Source organism: Ruditapes philippinarum, unplaced genomic scaffold (genome assembly GCF_026571515.1).
Source record: "Ruditapes philippinarum isolate M1 unplaced genomic scaffold, ASM2657151v2 ctg386_1_1_1_1, whole genome shotgun sequence".
In the NCBI taxonomy this organism is placed as follows: Eukaryota; Metazoa; Mollusca; class Bivalvia; order Venerida; family Veneridae; genus Ruditapes; species Ruditapes philippinarum.
The window spans coordinates 318705-337726 of NW_026862271.1; the positions used below are offsets into that span (position 1 = coordinate 318705).

At 31.0% G+C, this 19022-nt stretch overlaps 2 protein-coding genes across 8 annotated transcripts in view; one reads left to right on the forward strand and one right to left on the reverse strand.

The window, feature by feature from the left end:
* The window catches only part of LOC132718520 (ATP-binding cassette sub-family G member 5-like), a 31727-nt gene that overhangs the window by 1604 nt on the left and 11101 nt on the right, over window positions 1–19022 (reverse strand). For 2 of the 5 annotated variants that reach the window (XM_060702229.1, XM_060702226.1), the window contains exons 2-10: window positions 8619–8880; window positions 8195–8325; window positions 6571–6672; window positions 5757–5889; window positions 3563–3717; window positions 2376–2493; window positions 1947–2178; window positions 940–1139; window positions 484–622 (exon numbers count right to left, since the gene is read on the reverse strand). In XM_060702229.1, coding sequence (XP_060558212.1) covers window positions 484–622; window positions 940–1139; window positions 1947–2178; window positions 2376–2493; window positions 3563–3717; window positions 5757–5889; window positions 6571–6672; window positions 8195–8325; window positions 8619–8874 — 1466 coding nt within the window. In that variant the 5' untranslated portion in view covers window positions 8875–8880. Of the gene's footprint in view, window positions 1–483; window positions 623–939; window positions 1140–1946; window positions 2179–2375; window positions 2494–3562; window positions 3718–5756; window positions 5890–6570; window positions 6673–8194; window positions 8326–8618; window positions 8881–10228; window positions 10348–10848; window positions 10982–15173; window positions 15307–19022 lie in introns of those variants that run through there. The other 3 variants (XM_060702228.1, XM_060702227.1, XM_060702230.1) reach the window with 3 other exon arrangements.
* The window catches only part of LOC132718519 (ATP-binding cassette sub-family G member 8-like), a 30653-nt gene continuing 22734 nt past the window's right edge, over window positions 11104–19022 (forward strand). Inside the window, exons 1-2 of one of the 3 annotated variants that reach the window (XM_060702222.1) lie at window positions 11104–11249; window positions 13372–13571. In XM_060702222.1, the coding sequence (XP_060558205.1) occupies window positions 13505–13571 (67 nt within the window). In that variant the 5' untranslated portion in view covers window positions 11104–11249; window positions 13372–13504. Of the gene's footprint in view, window positions 11250–11605; window positions 11756–13371; window positions 13572–15536; window positions 15907–19022 lie in introns of those variants that run through there. The other 2 variants (XM_060702223.1, XM_060702224.1) reach the window with 2 other exon arrangements.

Below are 19022 nucleotides of genomic sequence, written 5' to 3' on the forward strand. Positions count from 1 at the left end.
TCCGCTGATAATTTGAGTACAATGCTTCAATTTTCATCAATTATATAGCATTAATGATAACAATCCATCATAATTTCTGTTTACAAATCTGTAATAAATTTCAAAAGTTTATCATGGTGAGTATACAGAGTGAGCTTTTTATGTCAGATTGAATTCCACGTTAATAAGGCTCTAATTGCAAAGTAAAGCAGCTTAATTGTAAATCTGATCAGCTTAGACCAGGAGGAAAATATGCCACCACAGAACCTCGTACACAGAGCTTGACAATGTTCATGAAAAAAACAACCAATTTAATGTAATATTAAGACTTGGTTATCCTGTTATTGCATAAACCACTTTGTTAGAGAATTTAGTGTGGGCTATCTCTCCCAAGTGCTTTCAAATACGATATACAGCATTTTAAGCCGGTATGTTCAGTTGCATATTATGGAGATGGACAATCAAACATAAAGGCTCACTTATGTTGATGTATCATCAGCTTACCAGTATACGACACTAGAGAATATTCCTGAGCTGACAATTGTGAACGGCATGATGTGCATCACATATGCTAACAGGAACGTTGTCGGCGAGTACAGACCATCAGAACACTCCCTGTAGTATAAATCTCTCAACGGCGGAACTGGAATATAGTATCATGCCTCATTGTAATATTAAGGACTAAAATCTATAGACAAATAACCTTAGTACGGTCGTGTCTTAAAGGACTAAATGATGCATTTGAATATATTGTAGAGCTTTAAATGGTAACAGATTACGGTACAGATTTTTTACCTTTAAACACCAATGATAAGAGATATAATTGTACGTAGAAAGCCATACTAAGTCCAACAACATTATATATTATGGGCTCCAATATTAATAGTACAAAATGGTGATAATACAGACATTTGAATAAAACAGGTAAGCATTAAGTGTATGATAAATGTTAAAACTTACATAACCCTGCCGCGTTTAAAGCGGCGACGTATGGCGGGACTTGTGAACTTTGGTACAATAAACCAATCCTATCTTGTACACTGGTCTGGTTCCGTCCAAGATGACCAAGGAATACGCATATAAACGGGACAAACAATGACAGCATGAATATTCTAGATAGGTAACTCGTTCTGTCCCGGAATACATTCATTGTCATCCGCCTACAATGTATAGTAAAACGATTTAGTTGGAACAGTACCAATATACGCTTGCAGAAATCATGATCACAAAGTAGAAAAATAACGCTTGTTTTCGCCGATTCTTACATTTTTCAGTTTTTATCGTAAATGAATCTGTGTGAAAGGATTAATTGGATGTTTTAAAGCTCATTCCGTTGGGTTAAAAGGCGAGATTTTAGAATTTAATCATTCAAGCGACTTGTCCGTTATATCGGAATACAGTATTTAGTGTGATGCTCGTCTCACTGATATGTAACAAGATATATTCTACCAACAGTTACCATGTACTCGTACATTAAATGTGTATAAGTGGGTATAATGTTTGTATTTAGTGAATTTAACAGATGTTGATTTTGTCTCCTTAGTAGTAAGTGGAAACATATTTTGAATATTTCTGAGAAATTAAAACCGGATCCTTATGTAATTAAAACCGGATCCTTGTGTAATTAAAGCAGGAACTGAAATGAAATTGAGACCGGAACTTGATTATATATTTCCACTTAGGTAATATTTCATCCTGATTACGCTCTATGAAGAGAGAGGCGATTACTGAAGATGAGGATGATTATATATTGAGAAATACTTTGGCAAAATGACTTTTGAAACATATTAAACCATAGTTTATTTTCTGTTTATTTAGTATTTGTTCTTCTCACCCTCTGGATATGAACGGGCGAATATTTTGACGTACATAATTATTAAGTAAATAACATGCTTCATGAATTATATGTGTACTGAAAATACGTTTAAAAACAGCTCTGAATAAAACAAAACAAAAATCCAACAAACCCTAGTAAAGTATATAATGTTCTGAAGAAGCCGGATTTCTGTGGTCTGTAGTAAGTTATTTTCTGTGTGAAGAGTTGTCTGCCCGTGGTAGGTTTCATAGTATCCTCGATTATCTGGTAGACGACATCTTTGTGCATGGTGGAGTTGCTGTATGATGTAGCAAGTTCTTTAACTCTTTCAGACGACTCTTCTTGTCGTCCATTGTCACGTCTATCCACGCTTGCCAAATCAACTAAATATAAAAAATAAAATCATAACATCTGGCTTATTCATATTGTCAGTAATTTAAGAAGCAAAGTACAAAAAGTCTATTTTTGATGATATTTTACCGAATCATTGTTTAAGTACTTAAATCCATTGTAAATAAGTCACTAAAAGCATTAAAAACATATTGTTGTATTTCATTGAAAGCATAAAGAAGTCATATACCAAAATAGTCGGATGGATTTGTGTATGTAGGACACTGGTACCCGAGCTCGCTGAAGTAGGGAACCATTTTATCTGCGGGTCCAAAATAAACCATTTGTCCTCGGGATAATAAAGCAACCTGTAATAAATTATAAAGAATATCATTTTCTCTTCGTTTTCAAAGGTACGCACATCTCGACAAATAAGGAAAAACTTGTGATGTGTTTTTTTTATAAATACAAAGTAACAAAATAGCAGTAAAATACAATAGGTAGATGCTATTTTAAGAGATAATTCAAACCATCTAGTAAAGTAAAAATATTAGCCATAATCTGTATAGAAATTCATAACAAATGATTACTGAATATATAAAGAAAATGAGCTATTTATTCATCCTTGTTTGTTTACATTTGTGAGATTTTGTAAAGAACTTAAATATTTATGTTCCAAATTAGATGTTTTAAAAAAAGAATTAAATAATAGAGGATATTTCGAGATCGTGTGAATTGTAAACAAATTTTATCTTGTAGAATCTAAGCTGGAATAAGGAATGGCATTGTACAACAAATAAATGTAAAATCTAAAATATTTAATTTGACTTTCCTTGTTCAGATTATTGAATTGGCGACAATATCAACAAACTGTGTCTTTATTAAAGTGACATTATGCCAATCCAAGTATAAGTGGTGAGTATACATTCAAGTCAAAATAACTTTATATGTGGCCATAATTGTTTTCTTTTATATACATGTATTCTGATTCGAAAAAAATAATCAACAATTAAAATAGTATTTTTTTTAAATATATACAATGTAGCTTATTTCGCTGAAAGCGTTATCGTGCTCATTTTTTTCATTGTCACGCTGAATTAAGAAAAAATATATACCAAACAGTGATTTTATCTCTCAATAACATCACTGTTTGGAGTTCGGATGTGACGAAATTTTATGACGAGGGCGTAGCTCGAGTGATATAATGATGCGCATCCTAATGTTATCAAGCGATAAAATCACCGAAATAGGTCTTGCCACTTTTTGGCTGTTAACGTGTAATTTGTCTACCCGAAATAAATGCAAGGCATGTTACAATCATTGTATTAAAATATAATGATCACTTACTAAATTCTTATAGTGTTTCATAGTAATGTTCTTTTGCTTTGCTCAAAACATCACCATTAGGTAAAAAAAATATGTTTTTCTGTGGCTTACCTGATCAAACAGTTTAAATATTTCAGATCTTGGCTGGTGAATTGTTAGAAGCACTATTTTCTTGCTGTTGTGGGCTAGGTCTGCCAGAGAGGAAATCAAACTTCTCGCCGTGAACGAATCTAAACCGGAAGTTGGTTCATCCAGAAGCAATATTTCTAGAAAATGTTGTTTATCATTAGTAAGTAGTCAAAGAAAACATGAAATCTATCTTGAACAGGTCCGCGTGAAAACAAGTCTTAATATTAAAGCAAACTTTTTTATAAAAAAAAGAAAACAAAAGAAACATAATAGAGGCATTTTAAATTAGATGTTGTTGTTGTCGTCGTTGTTGTTGTTGTTGTATGTTTAAATTGGCAAGACAATATTTGACTATCTATAAATAAAAGGACTGTATTTCATAAGTTGAACATTCTTATTAAATATTGATTACCCAATCCCTTTTCAGGTATACAACGAATCAAATGTCGCAATATCTTAGAAATAGCTGAATAAAATTACGCATATTATGAGCAAAAATCTTATAATCATAAGGCACAATATTAATCTAATGACCATATATGCATTGAAGATAAAATTAAATCACTTGTTAATTAATATGATATATCTAATTTCATTATAATGTAAGAGGCTAAATCCGTACTAAGAATATGTTCGGTTATTTTCATCTCAATTTCATGACATTTGAATAACGAAGTCTTAAAATATCCACAAATGATTTACCATACATAGACAGAAACAGGATATTGTTATTTTTTTTCAAATTAAAAGATCAGGTGGCAGAATTAAAATAACGTAGCTTTTAATTGGCGACATAAACATACTGTGAATTTGTATGCAAACAAAAACCCGTTCGTACATTTATGATATAGACCTTTTTACTCTACGATATTCCATAGAAACGGAAGTAGCATTTCGCGCATGCGCATTCTGCATATGGCAAAAAAAAATCGCATAAGGTAAGAAAAGATCAGTATTTAACAACTTCATTTACAATTTGATTTAATCTAAATGATTAATCATACATTTAGGATATTTATTTTGGTTAATTACCGATGTAAAAGTGAATCTAAGTAATTGGCTTGAGCGTTTCTGCATTTACGCATTAATTCAGGGTCTTTCATATTCGATTCTGACAAAGTACCTTCGTATACAAGCATAAGAATTTAACCATCTCTTGCAATTAAGTGTGCTGAAATACGTTATTTGGATATATCGTCCTTTAAAATACTCGTTAAAGGTGTCATTAAAATATGCTGACTAACTAATTCGGTGATTCAAAAGCGCATACAAAAGTCCTGGTAAAATTTAATAATTTTACATATACCTATTTTATTAAGGTTTGGAATTATTTTTGTGATGTGACAAATAGTGTGGGATGCATTTACCTAGATTTTGAAAATGTGTGAAAATAAACTGGTTAAAATGTGTTTTGCTACGCTATCTGGTAAATGGCCTAAACTTCTAAAGATTTTGTAGATTTGCTTAAACATGTATATGTGACTTTTTGGCATCGCTGTATAAATCGGGTGAAGAATAAAATAAGGTAATCTGAATACTAGAAACATTTTCATGAACTTACATTATCATATGTTCTGACTTTTTTTCAGAATGATAATTAACTTCGATTTCATAGGCTATATAAATATCTTACTTGGATTATTTCATGAAGTATAATGTAGATCTTTTTTCTTGATAAAAATCTATTTCCACATTTTTACAACAATTATTTCAATGATTTTCAAGTCCGGCGTGGTCGCAAAGGGCTTTCCATGGATATCCTGTTATAGCACTCTTGGCTACTAAGCTGTAAAGGCATCTTTTTCTTTTTGTATTTAAGTTATTTAATATTTTTTAATTTTAACCGACAATGTATTTAGAATTGTCTGTGAACTTCTACTGCATTTCCAGGTAGGGCGATGATATTTTGCCCATCAAAGATTGCGCATGCGTGAGAAAATACTACATCCGGTCGATTTTTAATAGCAACAGACCGCGTCGTAAAAAGGTCTATAAAATGTGCATATTAATCATCTTTGAATACTTAAAGAGATATAATTAGATATAATGTGAACAGAACTGAACAGATATGCGCTGATCAACTTATCAGTTTATTTCCATTAATGATTTTACTCAACGCTCGGAGTAGCAAGACGAACATTTTGCCCCTTGAGGAAAGATGTAAACACCAACATACTTGGATTCTGTAATAACTGTATAGCAACTGTGACGCGTCTCTTTTCTCCCCCGGAAATCCCCCTTATAATACTGCCCCCTATCCTTGAGTCGGCCACGTTTTTCAGTCCCATCTCTATAATCACCTTACTGACCTTGAAAACAGACGACAATTAAATAAATACTGACCTAATTAAGCATACATACGTCAGTACAGTCAATGAATATTTAATACATGAATAACAAAATTCTTACAAATCTAATTTTCCTAATGAACTTTTATGAATTATAGATTATTCTGGGCAAGTATACTGTATTAACGAATAAAAAAAGATAAACATATAAGGTGATATAAATCCCATTTGGTATAAATGTTCATGTTTAATATTATTGCATTTCATATTGATTCAAAACTTTCAAATTGATTCAAAACTATTAAGTTTTAAAGGGACTTCACTGAGGTTTTTTGACATGACGGAACTGGAAATAATTCACCGAGATTAATGTCCGATTAGATTGAGGTCTATATAAGTAAAGTGTGTGCAAAATTTTAGATCATTCGCTCACTCTGCTTTTTTCAGAATAATTATTTCATTTGTGGAAAATGACCCAAATCGGACCAAGAAAGACTCAAAAATACGATTAACAATATTTTTCTGAGTACATTTCTTAAAAATCTTTTGCATATCTTTCTTTTTTTATTTCCCCCATTGATCTATGTAAAAAACAAACTCAAATGATACATATTTAAGCTGAACCTCAATGGAGTTCCTTAAATGATATGATATTATATATTTATATATAAATGAACATATTCATATATAAATGAACTTTACCTTTTCTTCGATGTCAAATTTTGAAGCGTTACCAGGCAACCGTAATTGTGCACTATATCGTAGAGTTTCTCTTACTGTAAGATTTGGTAACAATCTATCAGCCTGAAATAATAGAATACAAACACACTAAAATAGAGCATGTACCTAAAAGTTGTTCATGTACAGGCATGACAGTAACGGCTAACCAATAACTTTTGGGGAGTTCTTAGTCTGAGACAATTGCGTACAACTAAGACACGGCAAGACTGTGGTATTCTTATGCCATAGTTTTATCAAATCGATTTTTCATTCAGGAATTCTTTGATACTTCGAAGACATTGATTTTGAATGTTATTTGTTCCATTGTTGTTGAAACTTTTATGACCACTACGGAGATAAAATGTCTGAACAGTACAAGTTTAATATCTATTAACATCCTTACTATGGCAATTTTATTACAGAATCTAGCATCAGAGAATATTTCGCCCCTTGACCTTGCATTTGAAAGGCTTATTATTTATTAATTCATCTTTATGACTCATGAAGCAGACAAGATAGTATATATTTGTCTTTCATTTCTAACTTAGTTACTTGTATCGAGTTATAAAATCGAATAACAAATGCTACTAAAAGCTTTTTCTGAAAGAAAACATGAACGCCTAAAGGGAAACTAGCAGACGACGTCAGTAAATACCAATCGATTATTCTGTGAAACAGAGAATTTAATGTGCCCCTGTGGAGTTACATAAGCCATTGTCAGTATATAATATCCTTAAAGTCTGTATAGCAGTGTGCAGTTGTCCTACAGTATTATCCTTATTAAGTATTTAAGTGAGCGCATTGTTTTACTAACATAAAACGTGAATCAAAGTTTCTCCGGTAAATAAATTGAGTATTTTAAAGAACATATAATCATCAATATTCTAGTAGATCAAATAGCAAGGATGAGAAAGGATTAAAAGAGCATTGTTTAAAAAATATGACGATTTAATGTTTAAATATGATAGAATGCATTATGCACGGAAGGGCACTTGATGTCTTCCCCGACCAGTAAAGCTGGAAAGTCGCCATACGACCTTTACTGTGTTGATGCGACGGAAAAACTCAACCAAATAAAAAATTGACTGCATTATTGATTTGGAGAAATTTAAAATTTCTGATCTATATTCCCAGCAGAATCTTATCATTAATATTTTTGAATTCAGACGTTTAATGACTTTGTAGACATTAATAGAGAAATTACACTGACAAAAATGAAATAGGTAATTAATTTCAAAGAAAGTTTCCAGCGGCGAATTGAAATTATCTTCAAGGAAAGATAATATCTATTTCAAGTATAAAACAGAATGACTGTCTTGGTTGAGATAGACTTAATATAAATTTCTTAATTACAAATATTCGGTTTACAAATGTATATTTTATTATATATTTTTTCAACAACATATCTAAAAACCGTCAGATCAATTAAATCAAAACTCGTTATCTTTTGAATAATGGTTAATACCCGCGCAAGTTAGTCGTTCAATATTGTATGTTAAAATTTAAATGAGAAATAAAGACTAAAGGAACACTTTAAAAAAAGTCAAATTCAAGTAATTGGTTCCTTAAGACAGGTGGCTGTTTAATCAAAATATCACTATAATACCTGCATGACGTAGCTTGTAAATGTTTGAGCTATATCTTTTGTACACTCCATGTTGTTATAGTACACCTTTCCTGACACAGTACCATTAGCTCTCGATGCTATACAGTCTAACAATGATGTTTTACCTGAACCTAAATCATAACATATAAAACATATATCATTAGGTATATAAGAAGAAAACATTTTAAGCGTGTTTCAATTTTCATGGCACAAATTGCTATCGACATTCTGACGATAATAAACTAAGTGAAATGTCTCATCAGTCATTAATCAGTAAAATATTTTCATTTTACATGGTGAATCATTATGAGTGTTTTGTAATGAGCAAAGATTAAGGAAATTTGAGAAGGAAATCTTGACAGATTTGAGAAAAAAATAGAAATTGGAAAAGAAGAAATGTTTTCAACAAATAATATATGTATACCTGACCCGCCGAGAATCGCTGTTATTTGCCCAGATTTCATGTGCATGCTGGCATCTCTTAGCACCACCTTATGCTTGATCCTCCGAAAACACGCCCCTTTCCACCATGGTCCGATCCTTTCTTTGACCACGTATGATACATTAAGAACACTAAGGGTGGTCTCTGCCTCTTCGTCGTCGTCGTCCCAGTTACCAAATGTGCATCTCCCCAAAATATAATTTACCGGAATGTCAAACGCGCTTGTTGTAGTTTCCATGGTTACCTGCAATAAATAATGTAAATTTAACCTAGTTTTTTTCCGGAAATTAAGAACAAACCGGAGGGAAAATAACTGAAATTGAGACGACATTGTTGCAGCAAAAGTGTTTTAGGAAAATAGTGTTCGTAATTAATACAAGCGACTTGATTAAGAACAAGTAATGCAATTAAAATAGATCTAATGGAAAGCATGTAAGCTGTATTATACTACATATAGACATGTCACTTATAACCGACATAACACCATAAAGTCTGATAATATTCAATTCAAACTTTTATTGCAATTAAGTATGTAAATACTTATAGCAAATCAAAATGAAAGAAATATGCGTGAAATATATGTAAATCTATATTATGATTGTAACGCTATTTTGTAACTGGTGACCTGAAAATAAGATAAGTCTAATCCTCGCGACAGACAAATTAGTCGAGATGTCATCTACATATGTCGCCATTAACAAGAAGAAAACCCCTTGATTTCTGCATAAATTCTCACGAGTATATGTAGAGCAAACGTTTCCATTGATTTTAAAGAGGTGCCTAATACATATGCTACATTTAAAAAAAAAATTATCCCATGTGAGTTACGTTTTACTACAGTCGATAAGAATCGATTACATTCATGTGATTCATCCATTCCATTTTCTTGTCACATACATTTTTAAAGGTTGTTCGAATTTTGGTTAACTTAGAATAGCTTTATATGAATTAAAATCGTGTTCAGCCGCGGTATACATAATTTACTCTTTCACTTCAGTGTTTACCTAAAGGTAAAATACTGTTGACTTTTTAATGATCTATTGTGTTTTGTTTGTAGGGCAGAGGAACTAGTAGATGTCGGCTAGCAAAATGAATGAAGTTTAGAAAATCATTGCTAAAGAAGATAGGCATTTCAATTTGGATTTAATACTTTAGCATGATTTTTTTATATAGGAAGCAGAATAATGATAAGACAAAACAACAGTTTTATCAGCCTTGAGGGAAATAATCATTCAGCTATATATAATTCAGGCGGACGCTTCGGGTTTTCCTCATATAGTTTACTTTTATGATTAGGCTATTTTGAGCCATACTATTGATTTTTCCACACATCAGTTTGGGGGCAACTTTCATTATTACGCTTCTCCTTTTGATTGATTACTTGTCTCCCTGACCACTCCGTCTTGGCAACCTTAGTGATGGTTAGCAACTTACACCAATCATTAACATAATAACCACTATTAAATGTGAAACTATGAAGTTTGAAAATAATATGACATTTCTTAAATCAAAGTTTTGGTAGGAATATAATTCATTATTGTTTTCTTATCGAATTCCATTACTCTGTAATGAGACTAAACACAAGAACTTACTCGTTATCTTTGTGATAAGTTAAACACAATTATATAAGACAGACATTCCATTATGTTACTGATCAACCTCCGCAATATTTAAGAGAATCACTTGAGGGTATAAAGCTATATCTTAAAAAATACTGTTATAAAATTAATCAACACTACAAATATAATGTTTTAGTAATCTTATGGTTGATTCTTGAAAGAGTTTTAACACAGAAATGTCTCAGTTATTTAATATACACGAATATTACCGGAACAAAATGTTATTCTGCCACTTACGTATTCTTTTTCCGTTTAGCAATGATTTCGTTCCTGTGCCATTCGCTCATGTGCCATTCGCATGGCAAATTAACTGTCGTATTTTTTCTTTTCATACAAACAATTTTAAAGTATCCTTTATTAATTCAAACAATACGTTTTACAGCAGATATATAGCTTTATACACCTTAAAGCACATAAATATGTATCCACCCGCGTTATTATTTCAGACAGCAACAATAATACACTGACGTATTTATACATGAATCCCTTCTACAATATTATATCGAGAGATATTATGATTGTGTAATATTTAAGTCCATTCTCTAAAATCATAAGAAAGTACTCATCTATCTTTAAGCATTTATCTAACATACCTTCAACTATTTGAGATTTACTTCCGCGTGTTTAAGTCATTCAGTGTACACGTGACTTTTCATATCCATTCTTTTTATCACTGAACTCTTTTCCTCTTTGTTTCCTTAAAACACATGCTTGTAGCAAGCTGCAACTGTTTCAATATTCAAGTTTATATCAGTTTTAGAAGCGGTATGACATTGAACTTAAATCAATTATTGGAAAAATTGATAGCAAGCGTCTCGGTAACTTTGACTGCAGAATCTGGTAAAATATTCACAGGTATTGAACGTTTGTTAACAAAGAAAACCGTTATAACAAAACATGGTGATAATTGTGGTGAGAATATAAAGTTAACACGGGAACTTGTATCTGAAGTATGGTTAAGTGATAAAGGAAATACAGCAATGAAAGAAACAAAGTAAGTGCCCTTTTTTCCAATTACTGTTAAAATGCCTTCTTTGTTAATAGTTATAAAAATCTTATTAATTCCTTACACCGCGGGTTTTAATACACTTAGTAAGCGAAAAATTGTGTTTTATTGTCAAATATAACTATTTAAGAAAGATTTTATGAATGGTTTATTCACCAAAGGCTTTTAAATCAATACTTCACTTTAAAATATCCGGTTCAGCCGCGAGTGTTTTATGTCATATGTATTATGCTGATCTAAATAGTTATGGGTGAATGATTTTTTAAAAGCAGTACAGCTGTTTTTATGAAACATATAACATTTGATATAGGGAATGAATGTGGGTTACGTTTTGAGTATGCTTGACTGATGAATGTAAGTGACTTAAACAATAAACTTGCAGGTCCTACCTTAAAAGTGATTAAATGTAATCTATTTTTATGCGTGTTGATAAAATGGGGATCTTTTGAAAGAAGTGCACAGTCTGTGTTACGTGGATTTCTGTCACATTTTAGGTAATATTTTGAAATTTCTCAGCTGAAGTCGGTTTCATTAAACACTTGTGAATGTAGATAATTTTTCGTCTTTCGAAGATTTAAGTAATAGAAATGTATATAAAGAGCATCGAAACACGAGGCTATCTGATTTGTACGAGGGGGTACCCCCGAGTCGATGTTCTTTCTGTTTTGTATCATAGTTGAAAATAAAACACCTTCCCTGTTGTTACAATATGACACTCCAGAAAAAGGTAACCAATGAACGAGCATTTGAATATGATATTTATATCGCTTTCTCTTTCTCTGTCGTCACAATAAGTAAACCCTAGAAAAAATGAGCCAATCAATAGGCATGCTCTGGAGTGCGGGTAACTTATACCTGCACTCCAGTTAACGCACTGTACATGTATATTTATACGATTTAAATACAGAAAGGTCTCCAAACTATGATACAACATTCAATATACCTCATTTGTTAACCAATTGTTCTTTATCTGTTTAGTATACCATAAACAACATTTGGTTTTTTGGTATTTTAAGTGTTATTCAATAAAACAATAATATAAACTATCATTACTCGTGCAATCAATGTTAAGATGTTAAGTGATTATAACAGCTCTTTTTTCATCCATGATTTAATTCAGACAGAGAATGGCAGCATTGTATATATAAAACATGTGTGTTATGTGCACGAATATTTTCTATAATTTCTTGAAACTTCTGCTGCTATTCTCTAAATTATTTTCTGGTTTAAAATTCGATAAATTCTGCAAGTATTGGTGTAAATAGGAATACACATTACGCAAGTGTTATCTTAAGGTAGTGATATGTGAGAGGTAGCTGATGCTCATTACTTCAAGGTTTTTTTTTATTTTAGCTGATTAAGATAAAAAGTACACTATATGCTAATTCAAGATCTTAAAAAAAGTTAAAAAGGTATTTAATTTCTTAGTTTCACTTAATTAATAATGCGATTACTTGTGCCAGGTTTGAATGCTATGACGGTCTGTATGGAATGCCTGGTTAATATTACTGATAAAAGTTCGAAATAAGTGCCATTATATTCAGCTGTCGTTTAAATTATTAATTTCTAAGGTTCCAAGGTTCACCTCGCCTCGTTTGAAGTATGTTTATTTATTCATATATTTGTTCTGTTTCATAAATTATGTATACGAATTTGGCTATTTCATGTTTACTAAGTAGGTTTATTAGCCGACTCAGCATTTTATCACAGTCATAATTTTATTTAATTTACTAATAGTATTGTCTGACTATAAGTTTTATTAAGTTTACACTGTTTGTTTAACACATTTCATTTGTACTCTGTCTAGTTTTCATAAACCGACATACACACTCTTGTCAGATGGTTGGATTCTATTCCAGTACTTGTCAGCTGTGTGTTTATCTCTGCAAGTAACTGACAACTTCTTCGCATAGTTTTTTGGGACGAATGACACGAAAGACTTTTGAGTTCAGTTAATTTATCACAAAAAAACTACATGTTATGGCAAATTTTCCAATTTGCTAAATGCATGTATCATGTATCATGTTCATATTACATGATAATATATAACTATACTTATATCATCTATTACGAGCCTATAAAATTTATCATTTTCTTATTCATATCACAGAAGACCCCACAAAAGCAAGCAATGTGACAAATAAGTTCTACTTCTGATAAAACCTGAAATAATACATTCCAAAGATCGTAATTCATCAGGCGTCCTGGGGTCAAAGTCTGCAATACAGCTGACAGTTTTCAAAATGGAGGGTGACTCTGATGATGACGTCATTCCAGAGTCTGAGAGGACGCCGTTAAGACGCCGAGAAAGTAAGTAGACCTGTGACTATCAAATATTCGTTTTTTTACAGTTATAGCATTTTGCCGGTTCTCGTCAGTCAGTGTCTTAGTTAACGTAGCTTATCATTTAAATTTATCCACACTATTATAATTATTTATCAATATTAATATTTCACCCTTAAATATACGATAAATCCAATTTTTTTTCACCTTAATGAATTGATTACGACGAACACGTATCATCAAATTAGGTTTTCGAAATTCAACCCCGTCTACGAAATAAACTTACATATTCTTGTTTTTTTTCTAAAGCGAGTGGGTTTATCAAGAACATGTAAATGAAATACATCTTCGAGCTGAAAGTGATATTTGCACAGGAAACATGTTATATTAGTATTTTATTTCGCGAGTGGTATGATTTGCAAGTATTACCAGATGGAACTCTTTGTACATACCTACATATTTCACCTTTGAAGGATTTCTATGTTTACTTTCCACCTGTACAGAAACAATTTACTAAATACCCAGATTAGAAGTAATTTGTAGCTGCAATGTTTCGTCGAGTTAATTAAACGACCGAGGATTTATATATTTGTGAACGCATTATATTATCATCTAAATAATAACAATTGAAATACCCCGCCAACTTATATTCAATAAATAAAAATTAGAAATTAAGTACATTTATTTCTTCAATGAGTTTTATGGGTTTGGTTATGTATAGGTACTGATTTATCTGGTATTCAAAAAAAGTTGATATGCTTTTAAATTATGTCCTTTAAAAAAACCCCAATTAGCCTATTGTGAGGAAATATACCTTACCGCATAGGGAAAAATTCTTTCAATATGAACCAAGGACAAATAGAAAGATATAGAGCTATGAAGAACATTGTAGGACATTCATGATAAAAAAGTTTTTTGGTGTCAGTTCTTTTAAACTAATGTTTTCCCAAAATATTATGCGCGTGTAAGAATGAGAACGGTAGCACGAGTAAAGAAAACGAAATAAATAAAAAAAAACTCTGTTCTTTCTTTTCCTGTCTTTATTTTTTTAAGGAAGCAATATATTACCGAAAAGACCGTCTTCTTTAATATCTTGATATTTCTAACGATTTTTAAATAAATTTTAATTTTTACATTTAATTAAACACAAAACACGATAAGGACAAGCAACAACTCATTTCATCAACAGAATGCACAAACTATGTTAAGAAAGCTGCATTACTTATTAATGATCAAATTAATTTGGTCTTTTAATTGCCAGTTCTTTTAATGACACTATGTCTTTATACTGTATTTACCTATTGGGTGTAGAGTTTTTTAAAAATCGTAATATATCTTCACTGGTGTACTCAAAGATATGTTTATTTTACAAGAAACTGTATAGCAATTATCAGTATTTTCAAATATCAAATTTAAGCGCAATATATCTTTATTAAGTAAGCATTGTTTTCTAATTATTTTTGTTGATCAAATCATACTGTTGACGTCTGAAATCGATTATTGTACATGTCTTTAACAGCTTCGTCTCACAACTGTGTGAACTTTTGACAGTCTGAATGCTGTCGCAGCAAACTAAGACAAGAATAATAAAAAGTCTTTAACGAAACAACGAAACGAAATGTCACTTACATCTCTCTAAACCCGTATAATCCTTATTTAGCGAGCCTTAACTCCGTTGATTTCGTATAAAAATCACGATTTCCGCCGAGTAAGACGCATGATATCTCACATGGGAACTGAAATCTTCCAATCTTCCGCTTTATGATATCAAACCTGATTATACAGTCATAAAAACTGATCTAAATGTATCATACAAACTAAAAGTTCACAAAACTGGAATGTCAAACTGCATGAGACACAGCATCATTTCCTTACAAAGATTATTGATTCACAGAGTCTCGATCAATACATATTCCGTATCCCTCTCTGTAGCCATTTTACACATCGCTACATTTTCTAAATATTATGTTTTGCTCAATTTCCATGGAAACTGTGTCGCAAACTTGAGAGAAAGAAAGAAAAAAATGGATCTTATATCTTAGAAATTTCGTTGCATTATTGTATTATTTAATATATTATAGCTGCTATTGTAAGGGCGTGACAGTGCTTGTGTTTGTCTTTTAATGACTAAGAGACTGAGGTTGAAGGATTTCGAATAATTAGAAGACGATCGATGTTTAACTTACATCAGGATAACTACGACGAGCTTTCTGTTTTCCTATTCAAAAACATAATCATGTGAGTTTTGAAACGGTCATTTGAAATTATATTGCAAACTTCGTGACAATAATGGACAGATAGGATTTGGACATTCCTTGAAGTTCAATTACAATGTTAAATCTAGGTTTCCCGCTAAATGTTGGTAAGTAATGAAATAACAATATTCTTTCCTTTTTTACAAGATCTTCAACAGATTCAGGCGTAAACGTTTCCATGGTAACAATGTATTCTTAATAGAAGAACTAATCCATCATTTTGACTGTGGTGTAATAAACATGTACCGTCTTTAACTTAACAGAATTAAATATTTCAACAAGTCCTTTTTACGTAAATATTCTGTCGAAACTGCTATAGAGTGTCAGCTTGGTAACTTCTCAAGCCGACCGTAAAAGTGTAAAATGTAATATTAGTTTGAAGCTGGCACACTTTTATTTTCCACAAGTTTCATAAAATTCCTACACATGCTAATTGAGGCATAAGGTAGGAAGGCTTAATACATTTACCTTCAAAGATGACCTTGATCATAAGCCATGTACAATATCGTGTCAATATTGTTAAGAATTGGTCCCAATTTTTGAAAATATTTCTAAAATTGTAAGAGAAATAAAGCAACCTGAAGCACAGTCTTGCACTTTTGACCTTCAAGTGTTCCTTGACCTTACATCATGCTTATCTTCTTTATTTTGTTAAATCTCGCATACCTTCATAAAAATCCATCAAAAATACAAAAGATATTGATTGGATACGAAAATTGCACGTACTGACGGACACACGATAGAATCGCGGCTGAGCATTAATAAAATTAAGACGATAAAAATTTCGTTCCTCTTTTTATTACAATCAAATGCGATTTCATTATACTTAGCAATGAATATTGCATAATATACTCTCTAGAAATCACGTCGCAATGAGACTTTGATACGCTCAGTGAGTAAACTAATGACTGTAAACTAATGACTAATGTATCAAAGACAGTCTGTTATAATAACCAAGTACTTACGGAAATGTTCACAAGTAGAAATGTGAACTTCGGATACCGTACTTTAAACGTATTATTACTTTAACCTTTTTGTTCTTGAGAATTATTTATACACGCATGTGATATAGTTCAGAAATACATAAAAAATTATCATTACATATTAATCTATTAGTATATATTATTTTTATTTAGTCATAAAGTCACTTCACGTCAATGAAAATAAATGTTGTAATACATTTCAATATCGCATTTAAAATAAATTTGATTTCTCAAGCATATGACATATAGATGTATAGACTACATTTGAAAATGATATATTTATATATATATTCCTCTTTTTCCTGATATTGATCCTTCGTTACATAATTTCAATTTGTGAAATAGCATTCCGGGAAAATAAACTTATGAACCACTTATTTAATATAATGTATTTTAGATAAAAAATCACTCTAAATCTGTCACATTATGTAGTTATTGATTTGCGTTTACTTGCACATTTTTAATGGTTAAATTAACATGTGCTGTTTAAGCTTTTAAATATTATGTGATACTTAAGATTTATTATTATGAAGCATTATAGATTTTATATCATGTGGTAGTTTAGATTTAATATCACGAAGTATTTAAAATTTCATTTTATCTTGTATTTTAGCTTTAATATCATGAGGTATTTTAGCTTTTACATCATGAGGTATTTTAGCTTTTATATCATGTGATATTTTAGCTTTTATATCATGTGTTATTATGGCTTTTATCATTAGATACTATAGCTTTTATAACAAGAGGTATTATAGTTTTTATATCATGGGGTATTATAGCTTTTATATCATGAGGTATTATAGCTTTTATATCATGAGGTATTATAGCTTTTATAACATGAGGTATTATAGCTTTTTATATCATGTGATATTTTAGCTTTTATAACATGAGGTATTATAGCTTTTATATCATGTGATATTTTAGCTTTTATAACATGAGGTATTATAGCTTTTATAACATGAGGTATTATAGCTTTTATAACATGAGGTATTATAGCTTTAATACCATGAGGTATTATAGCTTTTATATCATGTGATACTTAAGGTTTTTTATCATGAGGTATTATAGCTTTTATATCATGAGGTATTTTAGCTTTCATTATATGAGGTATTTTAGCTTTGATATTATGAGGTATCATAGCTTTTATATCATGAGGTATTTTAGCATTTATATCATGTGGTATTATAGCTCTTATATCATAAGGTTTTTTAGTTTTTATATCATGTGGAATTTAGGTTTATATCATGAGGTATTTTAGCTTTTATAAAATGTGGACTTTTAGATTTTACATCATGAGTGTGGTATTTGAGATTTAATATCGGTCTCAGCGTTGTTTATCGGCTCGGCTATTTAACACCGTTTAGTCTAGAATGTATTCCATGTGTTATTTTAGATTCATCTCAAGACATGTAGTATTTTAGATTATATATCATGTAAAATATTTACGATTTTATACCTCGTACTACTATGCGGTACTTTTGATTTTATATTATGATGCTTAAGATTTTATAGCATAAGATGTTTCGCGCCTGACATTTATGGTATTTTAGACTAATATCATTATGTATTTTGCAAAAAAAAAAAAAAGGAAACCAATGCACATACAGATCTTTTGGTGCCTCGACGAAGCTATTATGAATGAAATATCATTCATTAAAGAATACCTCTTCGACACTAGACGGTTATTTTGGTTACAAAAATAGGAGCTGATATGTGGTGATTCGAATAAATCTTGACACGTTTAGGTCTATTTTTGTCTGAATTGCCTGGTCTGGTTTGTTATTTGCCAAAACGGACATATAAACAACTAAAGATAGGAAAAATTTCCGTAGATGCATACACTAATGTAATTTTAATGTTACATTCCATATATAAGGCTTCCTTTGCCACATTTAGAACAGTATTGTCCTGCAAGCGATTCAGAAAATAGATAAGAAATAATTTAAAGAGAGAAAATTTCTATAGAGAATATCGACTTGTTTGGGTCAAATCAGATAACAATGTATTTATATCTTCCACAAAGGAATAATCAAATCTCACAAGAATGTATATCTAGTTTCAAGAGAATAATAAAGTCTCAAATATGCGATAAAACTGTCTTTTGTTACAGCTTTCCGAAACTTTTTCAAACTCTTCTTGAATAATTTTTTTAACACAAGACAGGTTAGCAATATTCATGAATCGCTTTTGTTCATTGGTAGTTGAATTCTTTACCATATAAATCGGTTCACGAAACGACT